At 37.4% G+C, this 22,934-nt stretch overlaps 1 protein-coding gene across 1 annotated transcript in view; it reads left to right on the top strand.

Moving 5' to 3' along the window:
* The first annotated feature begins 3,263 nt into the window (after positions 1 to 3,263).
* The window catches only part of LOC136039369 (spondin-2-like), a 63,780-nt gene continuing 44,109 nt past the window's right edge, over positions 3,264 to 22,934 (top strand). The window contains exons 1-3 of the mRNA XM_065723045.1: positions 3,264 to 3,647; positions 14,805 to 15,019; positions 17,398 to 17,502. Coding sequence (XP_065579117.1) covers positions 3,395 to 3,647; positions 14,805 to 15,019; positions 17,398 to 17,502 — 573 coding nt within the window. The 5' untranslated portion in view covers positions 3,264 to 3,394. The remainder of the gene's footprint in view (positions 3,648 to 14,804; positions 15,020 to 17,397; positions 17,503 to 22,934) is intronic.

Genomic DNA, 22,934 nt, shown 5'->3' with positions numbered 1-22,934 from the left:
GAAATTAGCATTAGTGGGGTTGTTAATGGAAATGTATGCGTGCGTTGTCATGAAAGTGAGGGGTTAAATTCCTTTGGAGCGCCAAAAATTTCCATCATCAAAATGGTGGATAGGTGAGAGTAACATTTGGTTACTACGTAATTTTTTGGGTGATGCAATCTTTTATGAATTGTTAGATTTATTGGGAATGACGCAATCTTGCATGACATGTTTGATCTCAAGCTCCGCTAGCCAAGTGGGAACCTACTTAATAGGGAATACTTACCAGTGTTAAGAATGACACATTGACACGTGGCTTGTTTCTTCAGGCCCCATAGTGAATTCCCGCTTGTTGGGAGGGGAGCAAACACGTTGGGTGTTACATAATGACGATACAGACGCGGCTGTTACGTAATACTTTATATTATTCTCTTTAAGATTTTTCTCTTCTGTTTTTTAGGGAATCTTTATAATCCAAAGATTTTTGTCCGCATTAGGATTCGAAAGCAATTTGGACTGGAGCGCTAGACAGTTGAACCAAGAAAGACTTTCTAATATTTTTATTCGGGTAATACTTTCTAATGGAAACGTTTAAAAAGTTTATGGATCGCGTATTTCCAACCCTTCCCGTAAAAGAGTGCGGAAACATCCCAATGCTATTGATTCTTGATATAGTAAGCACACCTGCCTGTTAGATTGTATCAATTTGAATCTTGGTATTAGCAAAACCACATTTTGAATTAGCCATAAGTGTCGCGCTATATGTAGCAGAAGCCTTATTACTTTCAATAGTAATAATGAGAAAAATGTCAACTTCACAATCCGTTTTCTCGTTAGTAAATGGAACACACAAACGAAACAAAAAAGAGACACTTTTTTTAAATTCAGTTGTTTCTGAGATGTTTTAACGGAAATGCCATGTTTTTCTGAGCCATGACAATGCACTCCTAGTTGACAAGTGCACATTTGAATATTATTCCTATTTGCATTTCGCATAGTCTCCTTAGAGACAAATTTAACCCACAAGAAGAGGTATTTCTGAGAGGTTTTAGTGATAATGTCTCGTTTTTTATCAGAAACAAAACATATCTGGTTGACAAGCACATATTTGAATGATATTCTTCTTCGTATCAAATAAAATCTCGTTAGAGGTTAATTTTGCCCACAAGAGATATTTTCGACAGCTTTTAGTGAAAATGTTCCTTTTCTTAGACTGAGCTTTAGATTTCATTCCCAATCCGTCAAAAAACTTCTTTTAACATATCCCAGCTTAACTTTAAGCTGTAGAACATGTTAGTCCAATGCAATTCATGCCACCATGGTAAACTAGGGATAGCTCATTACGAAGGCATTTTCAAATAAAATGTTAAATGTTTACTTGGAGAAGGAAACAGAAGGGGGAGGGACAGGAGGAGCCATTACAATATAAGGTCCTTTGAAATATAGAATCTCTTCAAGGTCAAGGAGCAAGGTGAATCTAAAGACACTACATATACCCAAGTTATAAAAATAAGGAATCAGCAATATCTTAGAAACCAAGTGTGACCACTTGGTGCTTGTGTGACCAAGTTCAACTTTTCAGTGGGTGCTCAAAGGGCAAAATAAACTTAGAAGGAGAGATCGAGGGAGACTGTTATTTTAGATTATAAGCACTGTGTTCTGTGCAAGGATCCATTAAAACTTTTAGAGTTTTTTAGGGAGGGCTCCCCAGCGTCCAGTGCAATTTCCAGATGAAGGGCCATACAACGGAAATCAGCACTACCTATTTAGACTATAAAGTCAAGTGCTATATCCTAGGGAGGATGAGACCTCAGATTTTGTGCTTAAGGAGAGGGGCATGGAGGCCTACGAACACCGGCCTGAAATCTATTTAGTTTTTTTTTTACTATTAGCCCTGGCGAAATCCATAGGAATCCATGCTCAGAATTTATTCATGGCAAAAGTTGGGAGATAAACCAAAAGAGACTTTATATGCACAAGCATCCACATAGAATATCATCAATATCTTGAGAAGAACTTGGGGAACTGATTTGAAATATTAGCTCTATCGGGGTTTCAATCCATGAGAATATAGGGGGGGGGGATTTTGTCAATTTTAAAAAAAACTAAGATACCAAAACAGTATTTTACAAAATTGAAGGGGGCTGGATGGTTTTTATTTTTTAATGAGAGCACTAAAATAGTTACTTTCAAAATCTAACACGAATAAATAAACATAAGGGAATCCCCCTGTCTCTGCCGTACTTGAGACCCGCCGAAGCCTAACCTTATTTGTTAAAATAACTGTTGGTTTAAGTTTAGATATTATTATTGTTTTGATTTAAGTTCGTTTTGAGATTGTTTTATTGTCTCATAGTTTGAGACAATTCTCAAATTCAACCCATGTTGAATTAAATTAATAAAAATTGAATTAATTAATTCAACCCATGTTGAATTAATGAAAAAATATTTTTTTTAAACTGAAAGTAAGGAGTAACGTTAAAACTTAAAAAAATGTTACGTGCATATGGGGGGCTGCCCCTTCCTCAACACCACGCTCTTGACGCAAAGGTTTTTTAGTGCTTTAAAAAATGCTTCTTATTGTTCTAACAACCCTTGTCTTTCAGTCGTTCTTAAAGAATTGGGACGGAATTCAAGCTTTAGCGTAAAGAGCAAGGTATTGAGGAGGGGAGCCCCTCTCAAGCACGTAACAATTTCCGTTCGTTTTAATTTTTAATGTTGCTCCTTACTTCCAGTTGAAAAACTTTTTATTTTTAAATTTAAAAATCCGACCGTTTTATAAATAATGCCGGGAAATCTGGTACCTCCTCCGCATAAAAATCCCTCCCGGAAAATCTGGCACCTCCTCCACATAAAAATCCCTCCTCTTGGGTTTCATTTACTCATTCATAGTAGTTTCTGTTAGTTTCAAGTTGGAATCATTAAATGACTTCATTGCTACTCGTTTTACGTTTTAAGGCTCTTAAATTAAGCTTTATATTTTAGATTTACCTAGGTTCTAAAGTTCTTCAGTTTTGCTCGGTACTTGTCTTCGATTTTTTTTTTTTTTAATTTTGTTTTCACAAATTTTTTTAAATTTTGTTTTCGGACAGGGGCTTAATTTCTTGACTAGCAAAGAAGGAGTAGACAGTAGAATTTTGTCGAATGAATGCAACTCTTTAACTAGAAGTAAAGTGCAGTTTGGATTGCCTTTCAGATTTTAATGACTAGATTACCCGGTTTCCACTGTTACTGACTCAATTCAAGAAAAGAAAAGGTGCAGCCACAGCAGTCTTCCTCAGGTTTAATTGTTGTCAGAGATGCTCAACTCTAAATGTCCTCTTAGATAATATCTTCGGGTGGAGAACAAGGAGATCAAAACCTCTAGTTCTTAGTGGCTGTCAATCAGTTCTGTTTACTTTTTCGAAGTAGCAACATGAGTTGTGAAAAAGTTTTAGCACTCTTTCTACTTTGTTTATTAACTTTTTTATCAGTTGTAGAAAGTAAACCAAGAAGATCTCTGGAGAAGAAACCTAAGGTACAAGTAGTAAGAGGTGATGAGATGTCAAGTTGTGACCCTGACAGACTCACTGTTTTTAGAGTGACTTTAGTTACACATTGGTCCAGAGATAAATTTCCCAAACAGTATCCTGAATGGAGACCCCCTGCACAGTGGTCTAAGCTAATTGGTAAGTTTGAATTAAAGCTGCTCCTTTCAAAGGCATCTATCAAAAATAGGGGGAAGATGTATCTTGGAAATTTTTAAGCAGTGTTTTTATTCTAATAGATCTAATGTCGACTTCTTGACATTTAGAGTAACGACTGTCCACTTCCTAAGTTAATAAGGGTACATGTGGATGGCCAGGAGAGGACAGACACATGTACAGGAATTTATCTTGCAGTAGGAGGCGAAAAACATGGAGGGGGTAGGATATATCCATATAAACATGGAAAATTATAGAAAAAGGTGTAAAAATAGTGGGAGTCTGTGAAGGGTCAAGCACGAGGGCCCATTGTGTATGTGCGACTGGGGAGGTTTGAAATCTAAAAAAAGTAAAGTTAGAAATAAAACAATATAGAGATATTAATACATTTTGCGGCTTGACTTAAGCAAACAAGAAAACAAACTATAACAAGAAAACATGCCACCAGGCAGGGACGTCATTTGGGGGGAGGGGGAAGTTGCCCCCCAATAATTTGGAGAAAAAAAATATTATACAGCCAATCTTCTTGGCTATCCAGATATCGACCACTCTTGCCCTCCCCCCAATAGAATGCTGGAGCTATGCCTCTACCACCTAATCGAGTTTATTGTACTCTAGTTGAATTTTAAGTCAGATTTTCTCTCCGGTGATTATTCTTTACTGTTATGGCAAAATTCCTTCAAATGAAAAAAAAACTTGAAATTTAGAACTGTACGTATAACCTGGTATAAGGAGAATAAACATGACTTTTTTGTATATCTTTCGGCTTTTGACAGAAAACGTTTAAGCAGTGGATGGGACATTTTCTCTTCCTGTAGGAAATCTTCTCTTAAGATTTTATTGTGTTAAATGTAGATACATTAACGTGTGGCTGTATACTTAAGACCGTAACTATCTTTGGAGGGAGGGGGCGTAGAGGGACACATAGCCCTCCATATTTTTCCAAAAGTAAAATATAATCCTATAATAATAAAGGCCCTCGTCAAATGGCGATGGTGACAGCAGCTATGAAAAAGACACAGGGAAAGAAATGAAATCTCTACCAATTAGCCTTCAGTATTTTTTTCCAATGACTCTTTTAGTCGTTTACCTTCAAGTCCTTGATTTCATCCTTCCTCTTTAATTAAGTTCCTGTGTATTTGCCTACTAGGATGTGTTCCTTTATTAAAGATAAAAGGGATTCCTTTGTTACGCATTCTTAAAGTTTTTTTCCGATGATTTAAAATCTAAAAAATAGTACATTTTATTCCCAAGTATAAAATTATCACATAAAATTACAGAGATGATGGTATCAAAATTTTAATTATTTATTTTAATATTTTAAATTGTTTATTTTATTATTTATTGCTGTAGCGTAAATTAATTATTTATTTTAATTATTTATTGCTGTAGTGAAAAGATCAAGTCATTACCTGAGAATGAACGAATTTGGCTTCTTCGTCGTAAGAAAAAAACAATCTTCTATGAATGAAAAACGAAAAGCCTAGATTTGGCAGGGTTTCAATGGCTTTATTCGTGACTGACACACGTGCATAAACGGATGCAATTTTACAACTATAAACCTTTTGACAACCAAATCAGGAAAGAAAATACACATGCTTACCATTATGTTCATCAATGGAAATCCTTCGCTGATACATAATTATTATAACAATGATAATTTTAGGAGAAATAGAAGCACATTCGTTCACAAAAGAGTCAAAAGGGGGCCGCTCCTCTTGTAATTAATTCAAACGATTGCTCCAGGAAATTATTAAGAAAATCTCAGGAAGCAAAAAATATATTTGGACAATCAAACTCTCTGTAAACAGGAAAACAAAAATACTTACATTTAAATTTTGGATGAAACAAAGATCCTGGTAGCATTTCACCTCCCGACAAAAAGTTTTTGATGGCTTTCATTATTCCCCTTCCACCACCTCTCTACCTCCTTTGTCTGTAAACGTATGAAAACAATCTTTTACGTTATACAGGAATTGTTCCTGCAAGGAATTGTTCAGTACGAGTTTAGTATCTGAACTAAAAGGAACTAGCTTATGAACCTAATTGGATTATTTTTTGTACTGCACTGTGTTAGATTGCGCAATTAACTTGCGGATTTAATTGTGAGGGGCTGCTCACTTCATACAAAATGAGTTATTATTTATTATAGTGTATAATTGAATATATTGGTGTTATCGCTGATTAAAAACCGTCGTATTTACTTTTGGTCAAGTAACCTTGAACTAAGACTGATTAACAGTTCGTGAATCTGCAGTGTCTCGTCGGAATAAATGACGGGAAAAAAGCCCCTAAGGCTACCACTCGAGAAGGATACTCCCACTGAAACCCTTAGCCAGTCGCCATTCCAACCTACCTCTAAAACTCCTCCTAGAACTCCCCCAACTACGCGATCCAAAACAGTTAGCCACTTGTCAGGAATTCAGGCCTTAGCCGAAACTAACTCTAATGAAAGAGGTGAGACGCCTGGCAAAAAGAGGAAAGAGGATGAAACTCGTTCGCCAGTGATATTGCAACCCCTCTTTTCAAGTGTCCCAGAAACTAGTGCTAACGATTACCCCAATTATTATACTGTCTCAATCAAGAAAACCAATGGCCAACCCTTTTCAAAAGATCGAATAATGGAAATTAGGAAAGCTATCTTTCTGATCACCAAGGTAAATTTTGAACTTGTTTTCAAGCAAAACGAGTCTATTAATACTTACTTTACGTCTTCTCAGGCGGCAGACCATGTCCTGTCAAAATCCAAAGAGATAATTCTTGATGACTCAAAAATTTTAGCCACAAAAAAAGATGTGGAAAAGTTATGCAAGTATGTGCTGTATGGTGTTGATACCAGTGTAAAAGTGGAGGAAATACAAACTGAACTAATAGATTCTTCAGGCCTTCTCATCAATCCTTCAACTGCTATAAGGCTAAGTTTAAACAAAGAAGGTTTTCTTCACCCAAGTCGTTCAATCCTCATTTCCTGCAAAGTTGAGCTAAGTAGAGAAATATTCTTGTACGGTATGTTCCTTTTTTACAAGATTTATAAGCCCAAGCCCTTACAAAGCTCCACTTGTCTGGCCCACGGCCACAGCAAAAAACACTGCAAAGAGTCCCATCCGTCTTGCCTTAAGTGTGGGAAAACGGGCCACGCAATTAGTGAATGCCCTGATTCAGACCCTTTCTGCAGAAATTGTAACCGTAAGGGATACACAGCCCTCCAAAAACAATCTTGCCCGGCTCACCAAAAGCGAGTCGTAATCCTTAGAACATCTGATAAAATGAATCTACCCTACTCAGTTGTAGCTGCAAGAATCCCTTGGCAACCCACACCCCATCGGCCCAGTAGAAGCCAAGCAAAAGTTACTTTAGAAGATGCAAAGACAGTGTTTTCCCAAAAGAGGCAAATAATGTTCATATTCAAGGTTCTAGTCAGTCCCCACATCCCTTGCCTAAGTTTACTTCAACATCCTGCCCTCCAAATGATTCATCTAAAAGTAGCCAAGAATGGCAAATACTTGTAAGTTAAGCCTATAGACTCAACTGCAAATGAAAGTAATACAGGCTCTGACAGTGCCACAACCCCCAAGACGGTAGTCGGTGCCACTGCCCTAGTCAAAGGCAAGAAATCTAAGAAAAAAACGGCAAACTTTCCATCCCAGTCCAAAATTATCACCAATGATATTTCGTCGGTTGAAGAAGATTTCGAATATTCTAATCAAGGAGATGATGAAACTCAGACCACAATGGTCTGAGTTTCACATCAGTAACACACAATGTACACACATAGTACAGACCACAATGGTCTGTACTATAGAAGATTTTACGTTTCTCATGAATTTATCACTGTGCAATAGCGTTGTTTTTAACTATTACGATGACCAAAATAACCTATGTGACCAGCCCCTTAGCTAGCCCGATAGCCCTTTAAACCCAATTAACTGTGAATATCTCGACACTTTTGATTTTGTGAAAAATGTGAAACCTAAGCTAATGGAAGAGACCAAAATTAATGTAATTTGCTTTAACATCAGAAGTGTACGGGATAAGTGGGCTAATTTTAAAGACTTAATTTTAATTAATGGTTACTGCCCTTTCGACGTAATTGGAATAACGGAAATGTGACTTTCAGAAATTGATGATAATAATGAATTTTCCCTCCCTGGCTTTCAAGCTATTCATATTGAAAGAAAATTAACCACGTCCTCTGGCGGCATTTCTCTTTACATCCGGTCAAGTCTGAAATTCACCAGGCTATTAGACTGTGAATCCTTATTCTCGCAAGCTATAAATAATAGATGCATTTATTCAATAATCGTAGACATAAGTGTTGACGTGAATTCTTTTATTTTTTCATTATTTTATAAACCCCCCTCATTTCTGACCCCTTTCTTTTGTAATCTGTTTGATGATTTTTCTAGTTTTATTAATTTACCACAAAAGAAGGCAATAGTTTTTGGGGACTTCAATTGTAATTTACTAAATGTTAGCAATAATAATGGTTGTGATACCTTCTTTGAAACATTCACCTCAAGTGGTCTTCTTCCCCCAATCCTTTTTTCTACTAGAGTTGATCCTATAAGGTCTACAGCAACTATAATTGACAACATTTTTGTATCCACTTCCCTGGGAAACCACCTGTCCTCCAAAATAATATTTTCTGACCTGCCAGATCACTTTCCAATATATCTCTCCCTACCCTCCCTACCAGCTACTCAACCCTCTAGAACTAATACCTCTGCGTATAATAGAATATATAATACTGTGAATATGAACCGGTTCACGGATCGTTTGAAAGCCTTCGACTGGTCCAAGGTTTTGGATTGTCAGGATGTTAATTCAGCCACAAACGGTTTTACACAGGGACTGAGTGATCTTATCAGTTCAACCTTTCCAGTTCGTAAATCAAATCGAAAAACTACCCATATACGCCCCTGGAAGTCTAATAGCCTTATAATCTCTTCATACCGAAAAAATGACCTGTATAAGTTAGCTTGCAAAACCAGTAACGTTATTGACCTGACTAATTATAAAAAATACAAAAACTTATATACCAAACTCGTCCGGGAAGCAAAAAAATTACTCAAAAATCTCTCATTGCAAAGGGAACTTGCAAAAAATTTGGTCCACAATAAATGAAATTCTTTCAAAAAAAGGAATTCAAGATCTGTACCTATTAACCTTAAGGACATCAGTGGCAGATTAATTGACCCAATTTCAGTACCGGATGCTTTTAATAATTATTTCACTAATATTCCAAATGCTAACTCCTGTTCCTTCTCCCAGTCAGTACACCCTAGCAAGAATCCTGGATCCATTTTTTTCTCTCCAACTGATCGTAAAGAGGTGCTTCGAGTTATCAAATGTCTCCCTAATAGTAGTACACCTGACTTCTTTGGCATAAGTAATAAGCTTCTTAGGACTGTATCTTCCTATGTTTGTGAACTATTGTGCACATAGCAAACCTGTCTATGACCAATGGAGTCTTCCCAGAAATATTTAGATCAGCAATTATTATCCCCATTCATAAAAAAGGCAATCCGTCTGAGATAAGTAATTATCGTCCAATCTCACTTCTCCCAGTTATATCTAAAATGCTCGGGAGAATTATATTCCGACGTCTTTCTCCCTTTTTATTCGGGATTCATTCTTCAGATTCGTTGATTTTTCCTCATCAATATGGCTTCTGTTCCAAATTTTCAACTGCTCATGCACTAATAGACGCCACACAGTTTATACGTTCCCAACTTGACCTTAAAATTACTGTATTGGGCTTATTTCTGGTTGTTTCTAAGGCCTTTGACATGGTTGATCACAGTGTTTTATTAAGTAAACTCAACAGCTTAGGGATTCGTGGAGTTCCTTTCTCATGGTTTGGCTCTTATCTCTCTGATAGAGTACAGAGTGTGAGTCTGGGCGGGGTGACTTCACATCACCTACCTGTCCACGTCCCACAGGGCTCTGTTCTTGGTCCAATACTTTTTCTCCTTTATATTAATGATTTGGTTACGGACCTGGGTCCATCAGTGCACCCAGTACTTTTTGCTGACGATAGCAACTTTTTCATCACCGGCCCTAATTTACCATCCGTCGTCGCCTCTACTCAAACCCTTCTGAATAGAGTACAGGAGTGGTGTCTCGTTAACTGCATGACCATTAACAGCAAGAAAAGTCAGGTTCTATTATTTCGAACCCCTTACAAAAAAAATGAAGCTCAGCAAGCACTTGGCCTAAAATATTCTACCAATCTACTCCCACAGGTCGAAGTTGCCAAGTTTCTTGGTGTCCACATAAGACTCCTCCCTATCATTTGCAACACATGTGTCCTACATCAGAGCCATAATCTTGCGACAGGTAAGTATGATTAATCGTGTGAATTATTTTCTTCCTCCCGATGTCCTTGTCACCCTTTATTACTCTTTTATTTACCCAAATATCTCATACGGCGGATCTGTTTGGGGCAATGCTTATCTTTCAGTTACCAATAAATTAAAATCTGCCCAAAACCGTGCCGTCAAAGCAGTTTTTCGGCTGCCCAGACTATATCCCACCCAGGACTTGTACTCCGATTTTGGTATTATCCCTTTTGAACAAATCATCAAAAATTAAATCTATCCCTTGTATACTCCGCTTACCATAAAAATCTTCCTCCCCAATTATTATCTTATTTTAATAGTAATAATTCTGAAGGCCTCTGTCTCCGTTCATCCAACCATTCCTTCATTGTCCCCAAGTGTGTCTCTAGATCTGCCCAGCGATCCCCCATTTATAAATCTATACTTCAATGGAATATAATACCCTCCAGTGTCGAGCTATTCACAAGTTTCCGCACGCTGTATAACAATGTACTAAAATTTTGATATTATAATTCTCTAAATTCTTATTCAATTTGCTTTAATTACCCATGTTTTCTCTTTTCTTTTTTTCTCTCTTCTTCATTTTAAATTTTTTGTTGTTATGGTCCTCAACAAGTTCGCTCCCAGGATCTTTATTATTATTGGTATTATTTTTTTTTTAAATAAATTGAATTGAATTTGAATTGAAGAAGAAGGGAGCCATCGCCTTTATGTCCCCAAATTACAGGCTTAGCAAAAAAATAAGCATACCCGGGATTATAAGAGAGATCAGAGATTGAATTTTATCCCCTATTATCCCCTATATATGTATCTGAAGGCTCGCGGAAAGTCCAAATTTTGGCATAAAAATGCCACTTTTCAGAGTTTAGGCACATCCCCTCTATCTACACAGAGGTCTATTGGCTGTCCTCCATAATAGCTGCTGCGCAACTATAAACCACTGTTCGTAATTTGATGACGCCTCAAATGAAAATTAGACGTTTATTTGGAATGGGCTGCCTATATCTTTAGGACGAATGCATCACCACATGCCATTACTGTCTTTGAATCTTAGAAACTTACTATATTATTTTTCGATAATTTGAAATTGATTGGATATCCGAATTTTAGATCAACAGTTTTTTGGTCCTGTTTATGGCAAAACTGTTGTTTTCTTCCATAAAATGTTAGAAACCATTATTTTGATGTGAAACACCCTTTTTTTTGCAATTTAAAACGGACACTAAGACTTTTGACTCCTTCAAGTATGCCTTTTCCCAATTTTCTAGGACTAGTGGTTCGATATGATTACCCCTGGTAAAAAGAAACAAACGAATAAACATCCGTGATAATTCTTCTCCAAAAAAGAGTAAAACTTCGTATTTTTATAGCAGATTTATTCGATGTGCTGAACTTAAAGAAGATATTTTCCTAAAGATTAACCACCCCTTTGCTGTTTTTTTTTTTTTTGTCTTTTCTTAGAAAATCAGCAAAATTTTCCTAGGCTCATAGTTTTCAGCGATTAGTTTTAAGGTTAATCAGAGGTTTGGGTTCTTGCGTGTCTGTTTCTTTGTTTTAGAACGGGGTCATTGGTGTGACTATAAGCTAAATCAGATTCAACCCAGCTCTAAATGAGTACCCGGAAAAATCTGGGGGGAAACACGGGAAGCGCAGGATATTTGTCCCCGACCACGCATTGTACTCCCAGCCGAAGGCATCGATCAGGAGATCGGTACCTGTGCAACGCAGACCGTTGGTCAGAATGTGAACAAGTTTTATTGAGTTTAATAGATTTCAAATATTTAGAATCAATGAAAAAATTTGTATATTTTTTTGTCAATTTTTTGTATTTTTTGCTATTACTAGCACAAATCTCTCTTTAACTAAAGTTCGTTACCACATTTGTTTGAAAAACGGAAGCCATTAGCGACCACCAGCCTTCTTGAACAACTCGGCAACTTTCTTCTGAAGTATAAATCTGCTTCGTTTTTATGGCACGTGGTATTAACCAAGTGACATATAGCAATCGCAAATTCTGTCGGTCGGTCTGTCTGTCGGTCCCGGTTTTGCTACTTTAGGCACTTCCAGGTAAGCTAGGACGATGAATTTGGCAAGCGTATCAGGGACTGGACCAGATTAAATTAGAAATAGTCGTTTTCCCGATTTGACCATCTGGGGAGGGGAGTGGGGGGGGGGGGCGGTTAATTCGGAAAAAAATAGAAAAAATGAAGTATTTTTAACTTATGAGCGGGTGATGGGATCTTAGTGAAATTTGATGTTTGGAATGATATTGTGTCTCAGAGCTCTTATTTTAAATCCCGACCGGATCTGATGACATAGGGGGGAGTTGGAGGGGGGAAACCTAAAATCTCGGAAAACACTTAGAGTGGTGGGATCGGGATGAAACTTGATGGGAAAAATAAGCACAAGTCCCAGATGCATGATTGACATAATCGGAACGGATCCGCTTTCTTTGGGGTAGTTGGGGGGGGGGGGGGGTAATTCTGAAAAATTAGAAAAAATGAGGTATTTTTAACTTGCAAACTGGTGATCGGATCTCAATGAAATTTGATATTTAGAAGGATATCGTGTCTCAGAGCTCTTATTTTAAACCCGACCAGATCTGGTGACATTGGGGGGGGGGGAGTTGGGAGGGGAAACCTAAAACTTGGAAAACACTTAGAGTGGAGGGATCGGGATGAAACTTGGTGGGAAAAATAAGCACAAGTCCTAGATACATGATTGACATAACCGGAACGGATCCGCTCTCTTTGGGGTAGTTGGGGGGGGGGGGTTGATTCTGAAAAATTAGAAAAAAATGAGGTATTTTTAACTTACGAACGGGTGATCGGATCTCAATGAAATTTGATATTTAGAGGATATCGTGTCTCAAAGCTCTTATTTTAAATCCTGACCGGATCTGGCGACATTGGGGGAAGTTCGGGGTGGTGGAACCTAAAATCATGGAAAACGCTTAGATTAGAGGGATCGGGATGAAACTTCCTGGGAAAAATAAGCAGAAGTCTTACATACGTGATTTACATAATTGGAACGGATCCGCTCTATGGGGGGAGGGGTAATTCTGAAAAATAAGAAAAAATGACGTATTTTTAACTTACGAAGGAGTGATCGGATCTTCATGAAACTTCATATTTAGAAGGACCTCGTAACTCAGATTTCTTATTTTAAATCTCAACCGGATCAAGCGTAATTGGGGGGGGGGGAGTTGGGGGGACTGGAAATCTTAGAAAATACTTAAAGCGGTGAGATCAGGGTGAAACTGAATGGGAAGAATAGAAACCTGTCTAAGATACGTGACTGACATAACCGAACCGGATCTGCTCTCTTTGGTGGAATTAGGGGGGGGGGTAATTTTGAAAATTGAGGTATTTATAACTTACGAAAGGGTGACCAGATCTTAATGAAATTTGATATTTAGAAGGATATTGTGCTTTAAAGTTCTAATTTTAAATTCCGACCAGATCCTGTGACATTGGGGGGAGTTGGAGGGGAAACCGGAATTCTTGGTAAACGTGAAAATTGGTGTATTTTTATCTTACGAATAGATGATAGGATCTTAATGAAATTTGATTCTTAGAAGGAATTCATTTTTTCAAATCCCGACCAGATCTTTTGACATTGGGGGGAGTTGAAGGGGGAAATCTTGGAAAAACACTTGGAGTTGAGGAATCGGGATGAAGCTTGGTGGATAGAATAAACAAATGTCCTTGATACTTGATTGACAGAATCGTACTGGATTCGCTCTCTTTGGGGGAGCTGGAGGTAGGGGTTCAGTGATTTGGCGACTTTAGTGCTTCTGGACGTGCTAGGACGATGAAAATTGGTCAGCGTGTCAGGGAGCTGCACTATTTGACTTGATAAAGTCGTTTTCCCAGATTCGACCATCTGACGGGCTAAAGGGAGAGGAAAAATTAGAAAAAAATAGGTATTTATACTTTACGAGTGGGTGATCGGATCTTAATGAATTTTGATATTTAGAAGGACACCGTGACTCAGAGCTCTTATTTTAGATCCTGACCGGCATTAAGCCTCTTAATTTTCCTTTTTAAATCAATCTATTGATTCATAAAATTTTGTTAGAGCTCATACCATATGATCTCTTGGCTCTTAGCTCTTCTCGCCTCGTCACAAGTGCCATATGAGCTCTTAGCTCTTGTTGATTAACTGCAAATGGAAACGCTTATAACAAAAACGCTCATATCTAAACCCAGAACTCAAAACACATTTGAAAATAAGTAGTAGAAAAATAAGCAAATACTTAGAATATGAACCTAGTAGATTTGGGGAATAAGATTTGAAGGCAAATCAAAAACTTTATTTATTGTGTGTATGATCCATGTCGTTGGTGTCACACATAAAGTTGTATCTTTCATTCTCCCATTTATGATGAAATATCCAAAAACTGTTCTCTAAGCTGATCTTAATGGGAGGACTCCTTAAAGGGTAGCGTATGTCTAATGACGCTTATATCCTCCCGATCCACATTGCTTGAAAGGTGAGATACAACATAGGCGTGACATATCTTAACAATTTGTTTTCTTTAGTGAGATTGCTATCGCTGATTGATATAACTATTGTATTGAAATAGTTACCATGTTGATTATGGAAGATACCCAACAAAGCTAAAGATTTTTTTTTGGATTACTTGAGGGGATAGTATACTGCATAAGTAATAAAAAAACCTGCCCCCCTCCCGAAAAGCAAAGACTAGTTCAATTAGGATGGAAATGAACTTATTTTTTGCTTTGGTCACAATTGTTTTCTATCAAATTTGATTAATAAATAAAATAATATCTTTCAGGGAGAACACACAATAGTTCTTACATACTATTTCGCGTGGGTGGCCTCCCTGCAAGTGAGGGACTCAAAGAGTTTACAGAAACTGGGAGAACAGACGTCCTTGATTCCCAATCGCAGGGCGAAGGAGGTGTATATGACGAGTTCAACGCACCTCCTATTTTGACGGGAGAAGGAAAAACCGAAGCTGAATTTTTTGTAGACGGACTCCATCCCAAGGTCAGTTGAATAATGCTTAGAAAAATAGAACGTTAATTAGGCGTCGAAGGATATGTTTTTTCATCGGTCTTTTCAGTGTTTCTTTCCAAGTGTGTGAGCATGTTTACAAATAGTCTATTTTGTAGAGGAAGTATTATGGCAAGTTCAGACACACAGGTAAAAGACCTGTAAAAACGGTTACAGGAAACCGGTGTGTCATTGACGCTACAAAGATTGGAAATCAAAACAGTAGCACTAATAGTCAATTGTATTTTGCATTAGAGAAGGACAGCTTTGCCATATTTTTCTGGCTTAATAAAGCCACTTTTTGTATCTATTGGAATAAAGGCAGTATGTATCGTCCGTAATATGCTAATGAGATGCCCTGTCTGTAATATGCTGATGAGGTGTAAACCGGTTATGCAAATTTTGTGCTTGTTGGCTCCACAATATCTTTACTACTGTTGGTCTGAGTGGAAAGCCTAAATTGGAATAATTTCCAACTCCAATACGATGGTATTGTTTCTACGTGGTATTATCACAAGATTCTATTGAGTGTCGGTAACCTATATGACTTATTCTGCAATGAAAAAGTCTTGACTGTTGAGTTACTTTGTCTTTGAATAAACCACTCCTTAGAATTAAAGTCCGGATAAAATTTGATTAATATAAAATTTACTCAATAAAATTATCCATAGGCCAAAATCCCCCCCTCCTGAGCAACCATAAAGTATAAAATTAAATTATCTTTTGAAAATTTCTCAGCATTTCAAATTCAAGCCTTTCTTGGCAAGCAGTCAATTTGAAATCAATATAAATTGCGCCAAAAAAAAGCCTCCTATAACCCAGAGTACATTAGGGTATTATTTATGCTTGTGAAGTTTAAATATATTGCCTAAACTCAAAGTTTTGTTTAGCTCGTTTTTATTTCATATTTGTACACAATTGACAATGATGGATCAAATATGGAGAAAACAATGACAAAAATAAGACCTTTTAAAGCAGCAAAACTGAAACAACTATCACAAATGTTTTAAATCGATAAAGTTTTACCACAAAAAACTGTTGTAATACCACTCCCTTAAAACACATTTGGCGTGCCATTCGGACTATGTCAAAAATAAACAAAGTATTCAAGTTGCGAAATTTTGATAAAATTCAGCTAATTTAATTTGAAAACAGTGAATATAAGAGGATGAAATTTCAGGTGGGAAATTATCCCACCTTGGAATGTGCAAAATGGATGGATTTCCACAGATATGCTTAGTTCAAGATAAAATTCCAAGATTTCAAGCAGTATTCAATTTTATAGTTGAAAATGATAAGCACTCAAAACGTTATGTTTTCAGTAAAAAGCAAATGACAATCTAGCTATAACAAGAGTTTGAGGGGCAGCGACACAAAACTTTTTTGCGGTTATTTGTGTTATTTTTAAGCTTCGCTTCATTTCTCATCGCAATGTGTATTCGTTTTGCATTTCATTTCTTCTTTCATGGAAATTTCTGCTCATTTTAGACTTGAAACCTTTATTAGTTGTGATGCATATATTTTTACTTTAAAATCAGTCTTTACTTTTCATGGTAGAATACTGCTCTTCGAGTCTAATTTCTTTTCGTTTTTAAATGACAAATTTTTGAATATAGACATGCTAATGATGGTAATGCTGGATTTTATGTTTCATCAATGATATCAGTTAGTAATAATTAACATTATGAATTTAGTAGTAGTCGTGGTAGGGTAGTTGTGCTAGGAGTAGCTGTACCATTATATCAGACTTTTATTTTCAAGTATTAGCCCTAGATGTGCAGCCATTAACATCAGGAACCCTTAAAAATCTGAAACACTAAAAACGCAAAAAGGAAACAATAGGTTTGAAACATGCACTCAGTGTGTCTTGATAATTTGACTTAATGTTGCAATATTAGCCTAATATTTGTCATAAAAAATGCAATAAGTCCTTAAAGACAAACTTTCGCGATAATTAAGCACTATTTGTGAAATTTTTGTTTAATGGTGGTTGGTTTTTGAATTTATATTTAAATATTGCAGTTAAATTCCGATTTTCAATTAACAAGCTTTGAAACCCTGAAAGACAAACTTTGCTTACTTTTCTACTTTACTTTACCTATTTTTTACTTTACTTTTTCTTACTTTACTTTTTTAACTGGCATTTACGCATACCTTTATTTAAGGGGAGCGTCAGCACCTAGTAACAAAAGCACTATTCCCCCTTATGCACACAATATTAGTTTTTCAGTTTTTATTGCAGGGAGTTCATTAGAAAGAACTTATGCTTTAATGACATAGAAAAGCAATATGTAAGTAAAAACTAGAGTTTGACATTTAAAAAAAATTATAAATGTAAGTGTTTACATTAAGGAAAGTCTGTCATTTTTTAGGTATCTCTAGCATCTCGAGTAGTGCCATCTCCAGACTGGTTTGTTGGTCTTGATAGTTTTGACCTTTGTGTCAATAACAGGTGGATCGAGAGTGCAATAATCCAGGTAATTTGCTTTTTTACGCGTAATGCACTTAACAATCGTGATGCTGCCATTTTTGGGATAATGGTAACAATCCCATTTACATGTAAATCAGCCCTTTAAAGTTCAGCCATAGCGTGATAAAAGTCAAGATCTACTCATTTCCTGCTAAAGAATCTTACCAGCCTGATACTTTTCAAAATTATTTTATTCCAATTGTTTTGCATTGCCATTCATTCAATAAAAAGGCATACAGAATAGATACGTGGCAACTGTTATTTTCCTTAGCATTTCTGTACCAAATCATAGGCAGCGCAATAGCACTGCATAAGTAAAGAACTATGTTCGTACAATATACTATTTTTTTTTTGGTTTGTTTGAACAAGGGCACTTCGTATTGAAGGAGTTGTCGTAGAAACTTCGAAAAGAGCTCTTTCAGCTGTAAATTGAAAGGGCTAGTGCCCTTTTTAATTGTTGAAAGTGATTGGAGGGCAAATAACCCTTGTCCAACACCCACCATTTCCCCAGACACATTCAATAAACATTTTGAGATAGCCGTTTTATTCAACATAGTAGAAAGGCTAGGAAATTATGTCTTTGAAGATGACAGTCCCCCCAAAGCCCCCAGGGCATGAGTTGTAAGTTATTCCGTTGGGGTGTAAAAGGTTCTTATGGAAAGCGTTGTCATAGAAGCTTCAAAAGGGGCCTATTCAATTGGAAGAGCCAGTGCCCTTTTTAATAGTCGAAAGTGATCGGAGGTCAAATGCCCCCCCCCCCCCCCACGTTAAACATTTGCCCGAACACATCCAATCAACATTTTGAGATAGAAATTTTGTTCAACGTAGTTGAAAGGTCTGAAAATTATGTCTTTGCAGATGCCACCCCCCCAGACACAATTCTCGGGACAAGGGTTGTAAGTTATCCCCCGGGAGCACATAAGGTTTTTATAGAAAGTGTTGTTGTTGAAACTTCAATAAGGGCTCTTCCGATTAGAAATTGAGAGGATTGGAGCCCTTTTTATTAGTCGAAAGTGATCGGAGGGCAAATTCCCCTCCCATTATTTCCCCAAATACTCCACATCAAAATTTTGAGATAGCCATTTTTTCAACGTAGTTGGAAGGGCTGGAATATATGTCCTTGAGGATGGACCCCCCCCCCCCCAGTCCTCAGGGTAAGTGTTGTAAGTTATGCACTGGGGGGTATACAAGTTTTCTTCATAGAAATCGTGGTCGTATAAACTTCGGAGGGGGCTCATAGGATTGGTAATCAGAAGCTCTAGTGGTCTTTTTAAGAGTTAAAATGATCAGAGTCCAGCTTCTCCCCTCCTTCCACACAAAAACGTTGTATTGTCCCGAAATGCATCTAGTAGAAATTTTGAGATAGCCATTTTATTAAAAATAATCCACATATCATACAACAAGGCTTTTTGGGTTGAAACAAACCCCAAGAGCTTAGGGACAAGGGTTAAAAATTATGCCCCGGGGGCATTTAAGGTTTTTATGGAAGGGAGTTCTAATTCCCTCTTAAGAGTCAAAAGCGATGGAGGGCAGCTAGATCTCCTCCCCCCGATTACCCCTCTTCACCGAGCGAATCTGATTAAAATTGTGAGATACCAATTTTGCTCAAACTAGTCGATAGAACAGATAAAAATACCTCTAGGGTTGACACAACCCCCCAGTGCCTAACTGCGAGTCAGGCCCTGGGGGTATATATTACTTCTATAGAATGGGTGGTCTTATAAACTTCAAATGGGGCTCATTTGATTTGAAATTGGTAGTTATAGTGCCCTTTTTAAGATTCAAAGTAATCTGAGAGAAACCAACCCTTCCTCCCTTCACGCTCGTCATTCCCTTAACACCTCCTATCAAAATTTTGACATGATAATTTTGTTCATCGTGTTTGAAGGGTCTAAAAATTATGTCTGTGAGGAAGTCACCCCCCCCCCCCTAACAGTTTTCACGACAAGGGTTTGTTAGTTATGCCCTAGGGGCATGTCATGTTCTTATAAAAAGGGTGGTTATATTATGGTTTGGAAGGGACTCATTGGATTGGTAATCAGAAATTCTAGTGCCCTTTTTAAGAGTCAAAGTGATCAGAGCACAGCTAACCCCTCACCCCCTCCCACACACACGCATAAACACAATGTGTTTTCTTGAGATGTATCCAATAGAAATTTTGAGACAGTCCTTTTATTCAAAATAGTGCAAAGGTCATATAAAAAGGCTTTTTGGGTTGATAAAAATCACCAGAGCTGAGGGCGAGGGTTGTAAGGTATGCCCCTGGGGTATTTATGGTTCTTGCGGTAGGGATGGCTGTATAAAATTTAGAGGTGACTCATTTGGTTGAAATTGAAAGTTCTAGTTCCCTTTTAAGAGTCAACAGTAATGGAGGTCAATAATCCCTCCCCCAACTACCCCTCCTTTCACCAAACATATCTGATTGAAATTATGCGATGGTAATTTTGTTGAAATAGTCCAAAGAACCTATAACAATACCTCAAGGTTTGGCATAACCCCCAAGAGCCCTGGGGTAAGGACTTTAAGTTATGCCCTGGGGGCATATAAGGTTTTCATGGAATGCATGTAAAGGTATGTGTGTTTGACTTTTACTTTCCCAAAATACGAAGGGTATTAAGATGAGTCTTTTAGGGAATGTTGAAGGGGGTGTTGAACTAAGTCATAACATGCTAAGTGTATTCGGGCTGTCAAAAGGGTGTAACTCAGGAATTACTGAGTGTATTCATCTAGAATTTTCAGGAAATGGTATGGGAGATGATTAATTGACCAAAAAGGCAATATTTACACGCAATCACTATCACTATAACTGCTAGCGAGTACTGTAGCAAGTACTACTAAGGCTGAGTATATTGAAAAATTATCTGGAGAAACTTTTAGGGGATAGTTGAACTAACGCAAATCATGTTATGTGTCTACAAATTGCTGATACGGGCGTATCAGCAATATTTTGGAATGGCTTATCATGTCAATAGGAAACTTCAGGGGCATCATGAGTGGGATCTTCAGTTGACCAAAAGGGAAAATGTACCTGCTACTGCTGCTATTATGACTGCTGCTACTACTGTTGCGACTAATAATTATACTGTGATACATCTTCCATAGAATTATAATATTACCGCTACCACTACGATACTAGCACTACTAAGGCTACACGTATGAAGGTGAATCGTTGACAAAACATTGATGGGGAACGTGAACTAAATCAAAGCACACTAAGCGCATGCAGATTGTCAAAAGGGCGTACCTGAAGAATTGATTTGGGTATTAAGTTGAAACTTTTGGAGAACACTTAAAGGGGAAGATCGATTGACAAATAGGTAATACATGCATATCACTACTAACACTAATACTAGTGCTATTTTGCTTATGCTACTACTGCTACTAAATATCTCCAACTATTACTTCATTTACAGCAACTTGTAAGGCTTACGGTATTAAGGTGAAAAGGGCGTCAAAAGGGTGTCAAAAGCTTAAATCGACAATATTTTTGGAACGGCTTAACGTGTTTAGGTGCATCTTCCGGGGCATCATGAAAGCAATGTTCAATTGACCAAAAGGCAATATGCATATACTACTACCGTCGTTAATACTGCTGCTACTACTGCTACTACTACTACTACTATTACTACTACTAATCCAACACTAACGCTGCAACTACTTCTACTACCATCGAAACTACTGCGATAATATTACTGTTAAAGCTACGTCCATGAAAGAAATATTTGAGAGAATATTGACGGCAAATTCGAACTAACAAAAGACACTATGTGCATTTAGATTGCCCAAATAGCGCATCAACAAAACTGATTTGTGTATTAACTTGAACCCTCAGAAAATACTTAAAGGGGAAGACCAATTGACCAAAATACAATATGTGCACACTACTACTAATACTACTGTATTGCAAAATTTCCAACTACTGAGGGGGGAGGGATAATTCTGAAAATTAGAAAAAATGAGGTATTTTTAACTTACGAAGGAGTAATCGGATCTTAATGAAATTTGATTTTTGAAAGGATATCGTGTCTCAGAGCTCGTATTTTGAATCCGGTGACATTGGGGGGAGTTGGGGGGACCTAAAATCTTGGATAACGCTTAGAGTGGAGGGATCTCAGATCTCTTATTTTAAATCCCGACCGGATCCCGTGTCATTAAGGGGGGGGGGCGAAATCTTGGAAAACGCTTAAAGCGGAGAGATCAGGATGAAACTTTCTGGAAAGATTAAGCACAAGTCTAAGATAGGTGACTTACATAACCGGACCAAATCCGTTCTCTTTGGTGGAGTTGGGGGGGGGGGAGTAATTGGGAATAATTAGAAAAAATGAGGTATTTGTAACTTACGAAAAGGTGATCAGATCTTAATGAAATTTAATATTTAGAAGGATCTTATGCTTTAAGAATCTTATTTTAAATCTCGACCACATCCGGTGATATTGAAGGGAGTTGGAGGGGGAAACCAGAATTTTTGGAAAACGTCAAAATCGAGGTATCTTACGAATGGGTGATCGGATATTAATGAAACTTGATATATAGAAGAATGTTATGTCTCAGATATTCCATTTTAAGTTCGAATTGGATTCAGGGACATAGATGGTTGAAGGGGGGAAACAGAAATCTTGGAAAACCCTTAGAGTGGAGAGATCGGGATGAAACTTGATGGGAAGAATAAGCACAAGTTATAGATACGAACTTGACATAATTGGTACGGATCCGTTCTCTTTGAGAGAGCTGAGGGTTGTTAATTTGGAAAAATCAGAAAAAATGAGGTATATTTAACTTAAGAACGGGTGACCAGATCTTAATGAAATTTGATATTTAGAAGGAACTCAGGTCTCAGAGTTCTTATTTCAATTCCCGAACAGATCTTTTGACATTCGGGGAGTTGGAGGGGAAAACCGGAAATCTTAAAAAACGCTTATAGATGTCGTAGATACGTGATTGACGTAACCGGACTGGATCCGCTCTCTTTGGTAGAATTAGGTGGTGAAGCTCACTGCTTTGGCGAGTTTCTAGACGTACTAAGACGATACAATTGGTAGGCGTGTCAGGGAGCTGCACAAATTTACTTGATAAAGTCGTTTTACCCGATTCGACGATATGGGGGGCGGCTGAAGGGAGAGGAAAAATTAGAAAAATTGGGGTATTTTTAACTTACGAGTGGGTGATCGGATCTTAATGAATTTTGATATTTAGAAAGACCTTGTGACTCAGAGCTCTTATTTTAAATCCCAGACGGCCTTAAGCCTCTGATTTTCCTTTTAAAGCAATCTATTGATTCTTAGAATTTTGCTAGAGCTCATACCATATGAGCTTTTGGCTCTTCCGACATCATCATAAGTGCCACATGAGCTCTTAGCTCTTGTTGTTTAATGGATTTTTTTTACTTTTCTTTGAAAAAATTATTTTGTGGAAAAGGGTTTTTCAATTTATCATATTTGT

The sequence above is a fragment of the Artemia franciscana genome, chromosome 19, assembly GCF_032884065.1.
Source record: "Artemia franciscana chromosome 19, ASM3288406v1, whole genome shotgun sequence".
Taxonomy (NCBI): Eukaryota; Metazoa; Arthropoda; class Branchiopoda; order Anostraca; family Artemiidae; genus Artemia; species Artemia franciscana.
The sequence above is the reverse complement of the archived record's forward strand: the minus strand, read 5'-3'. Positions and strand labels throughout refer to the sequence as shown.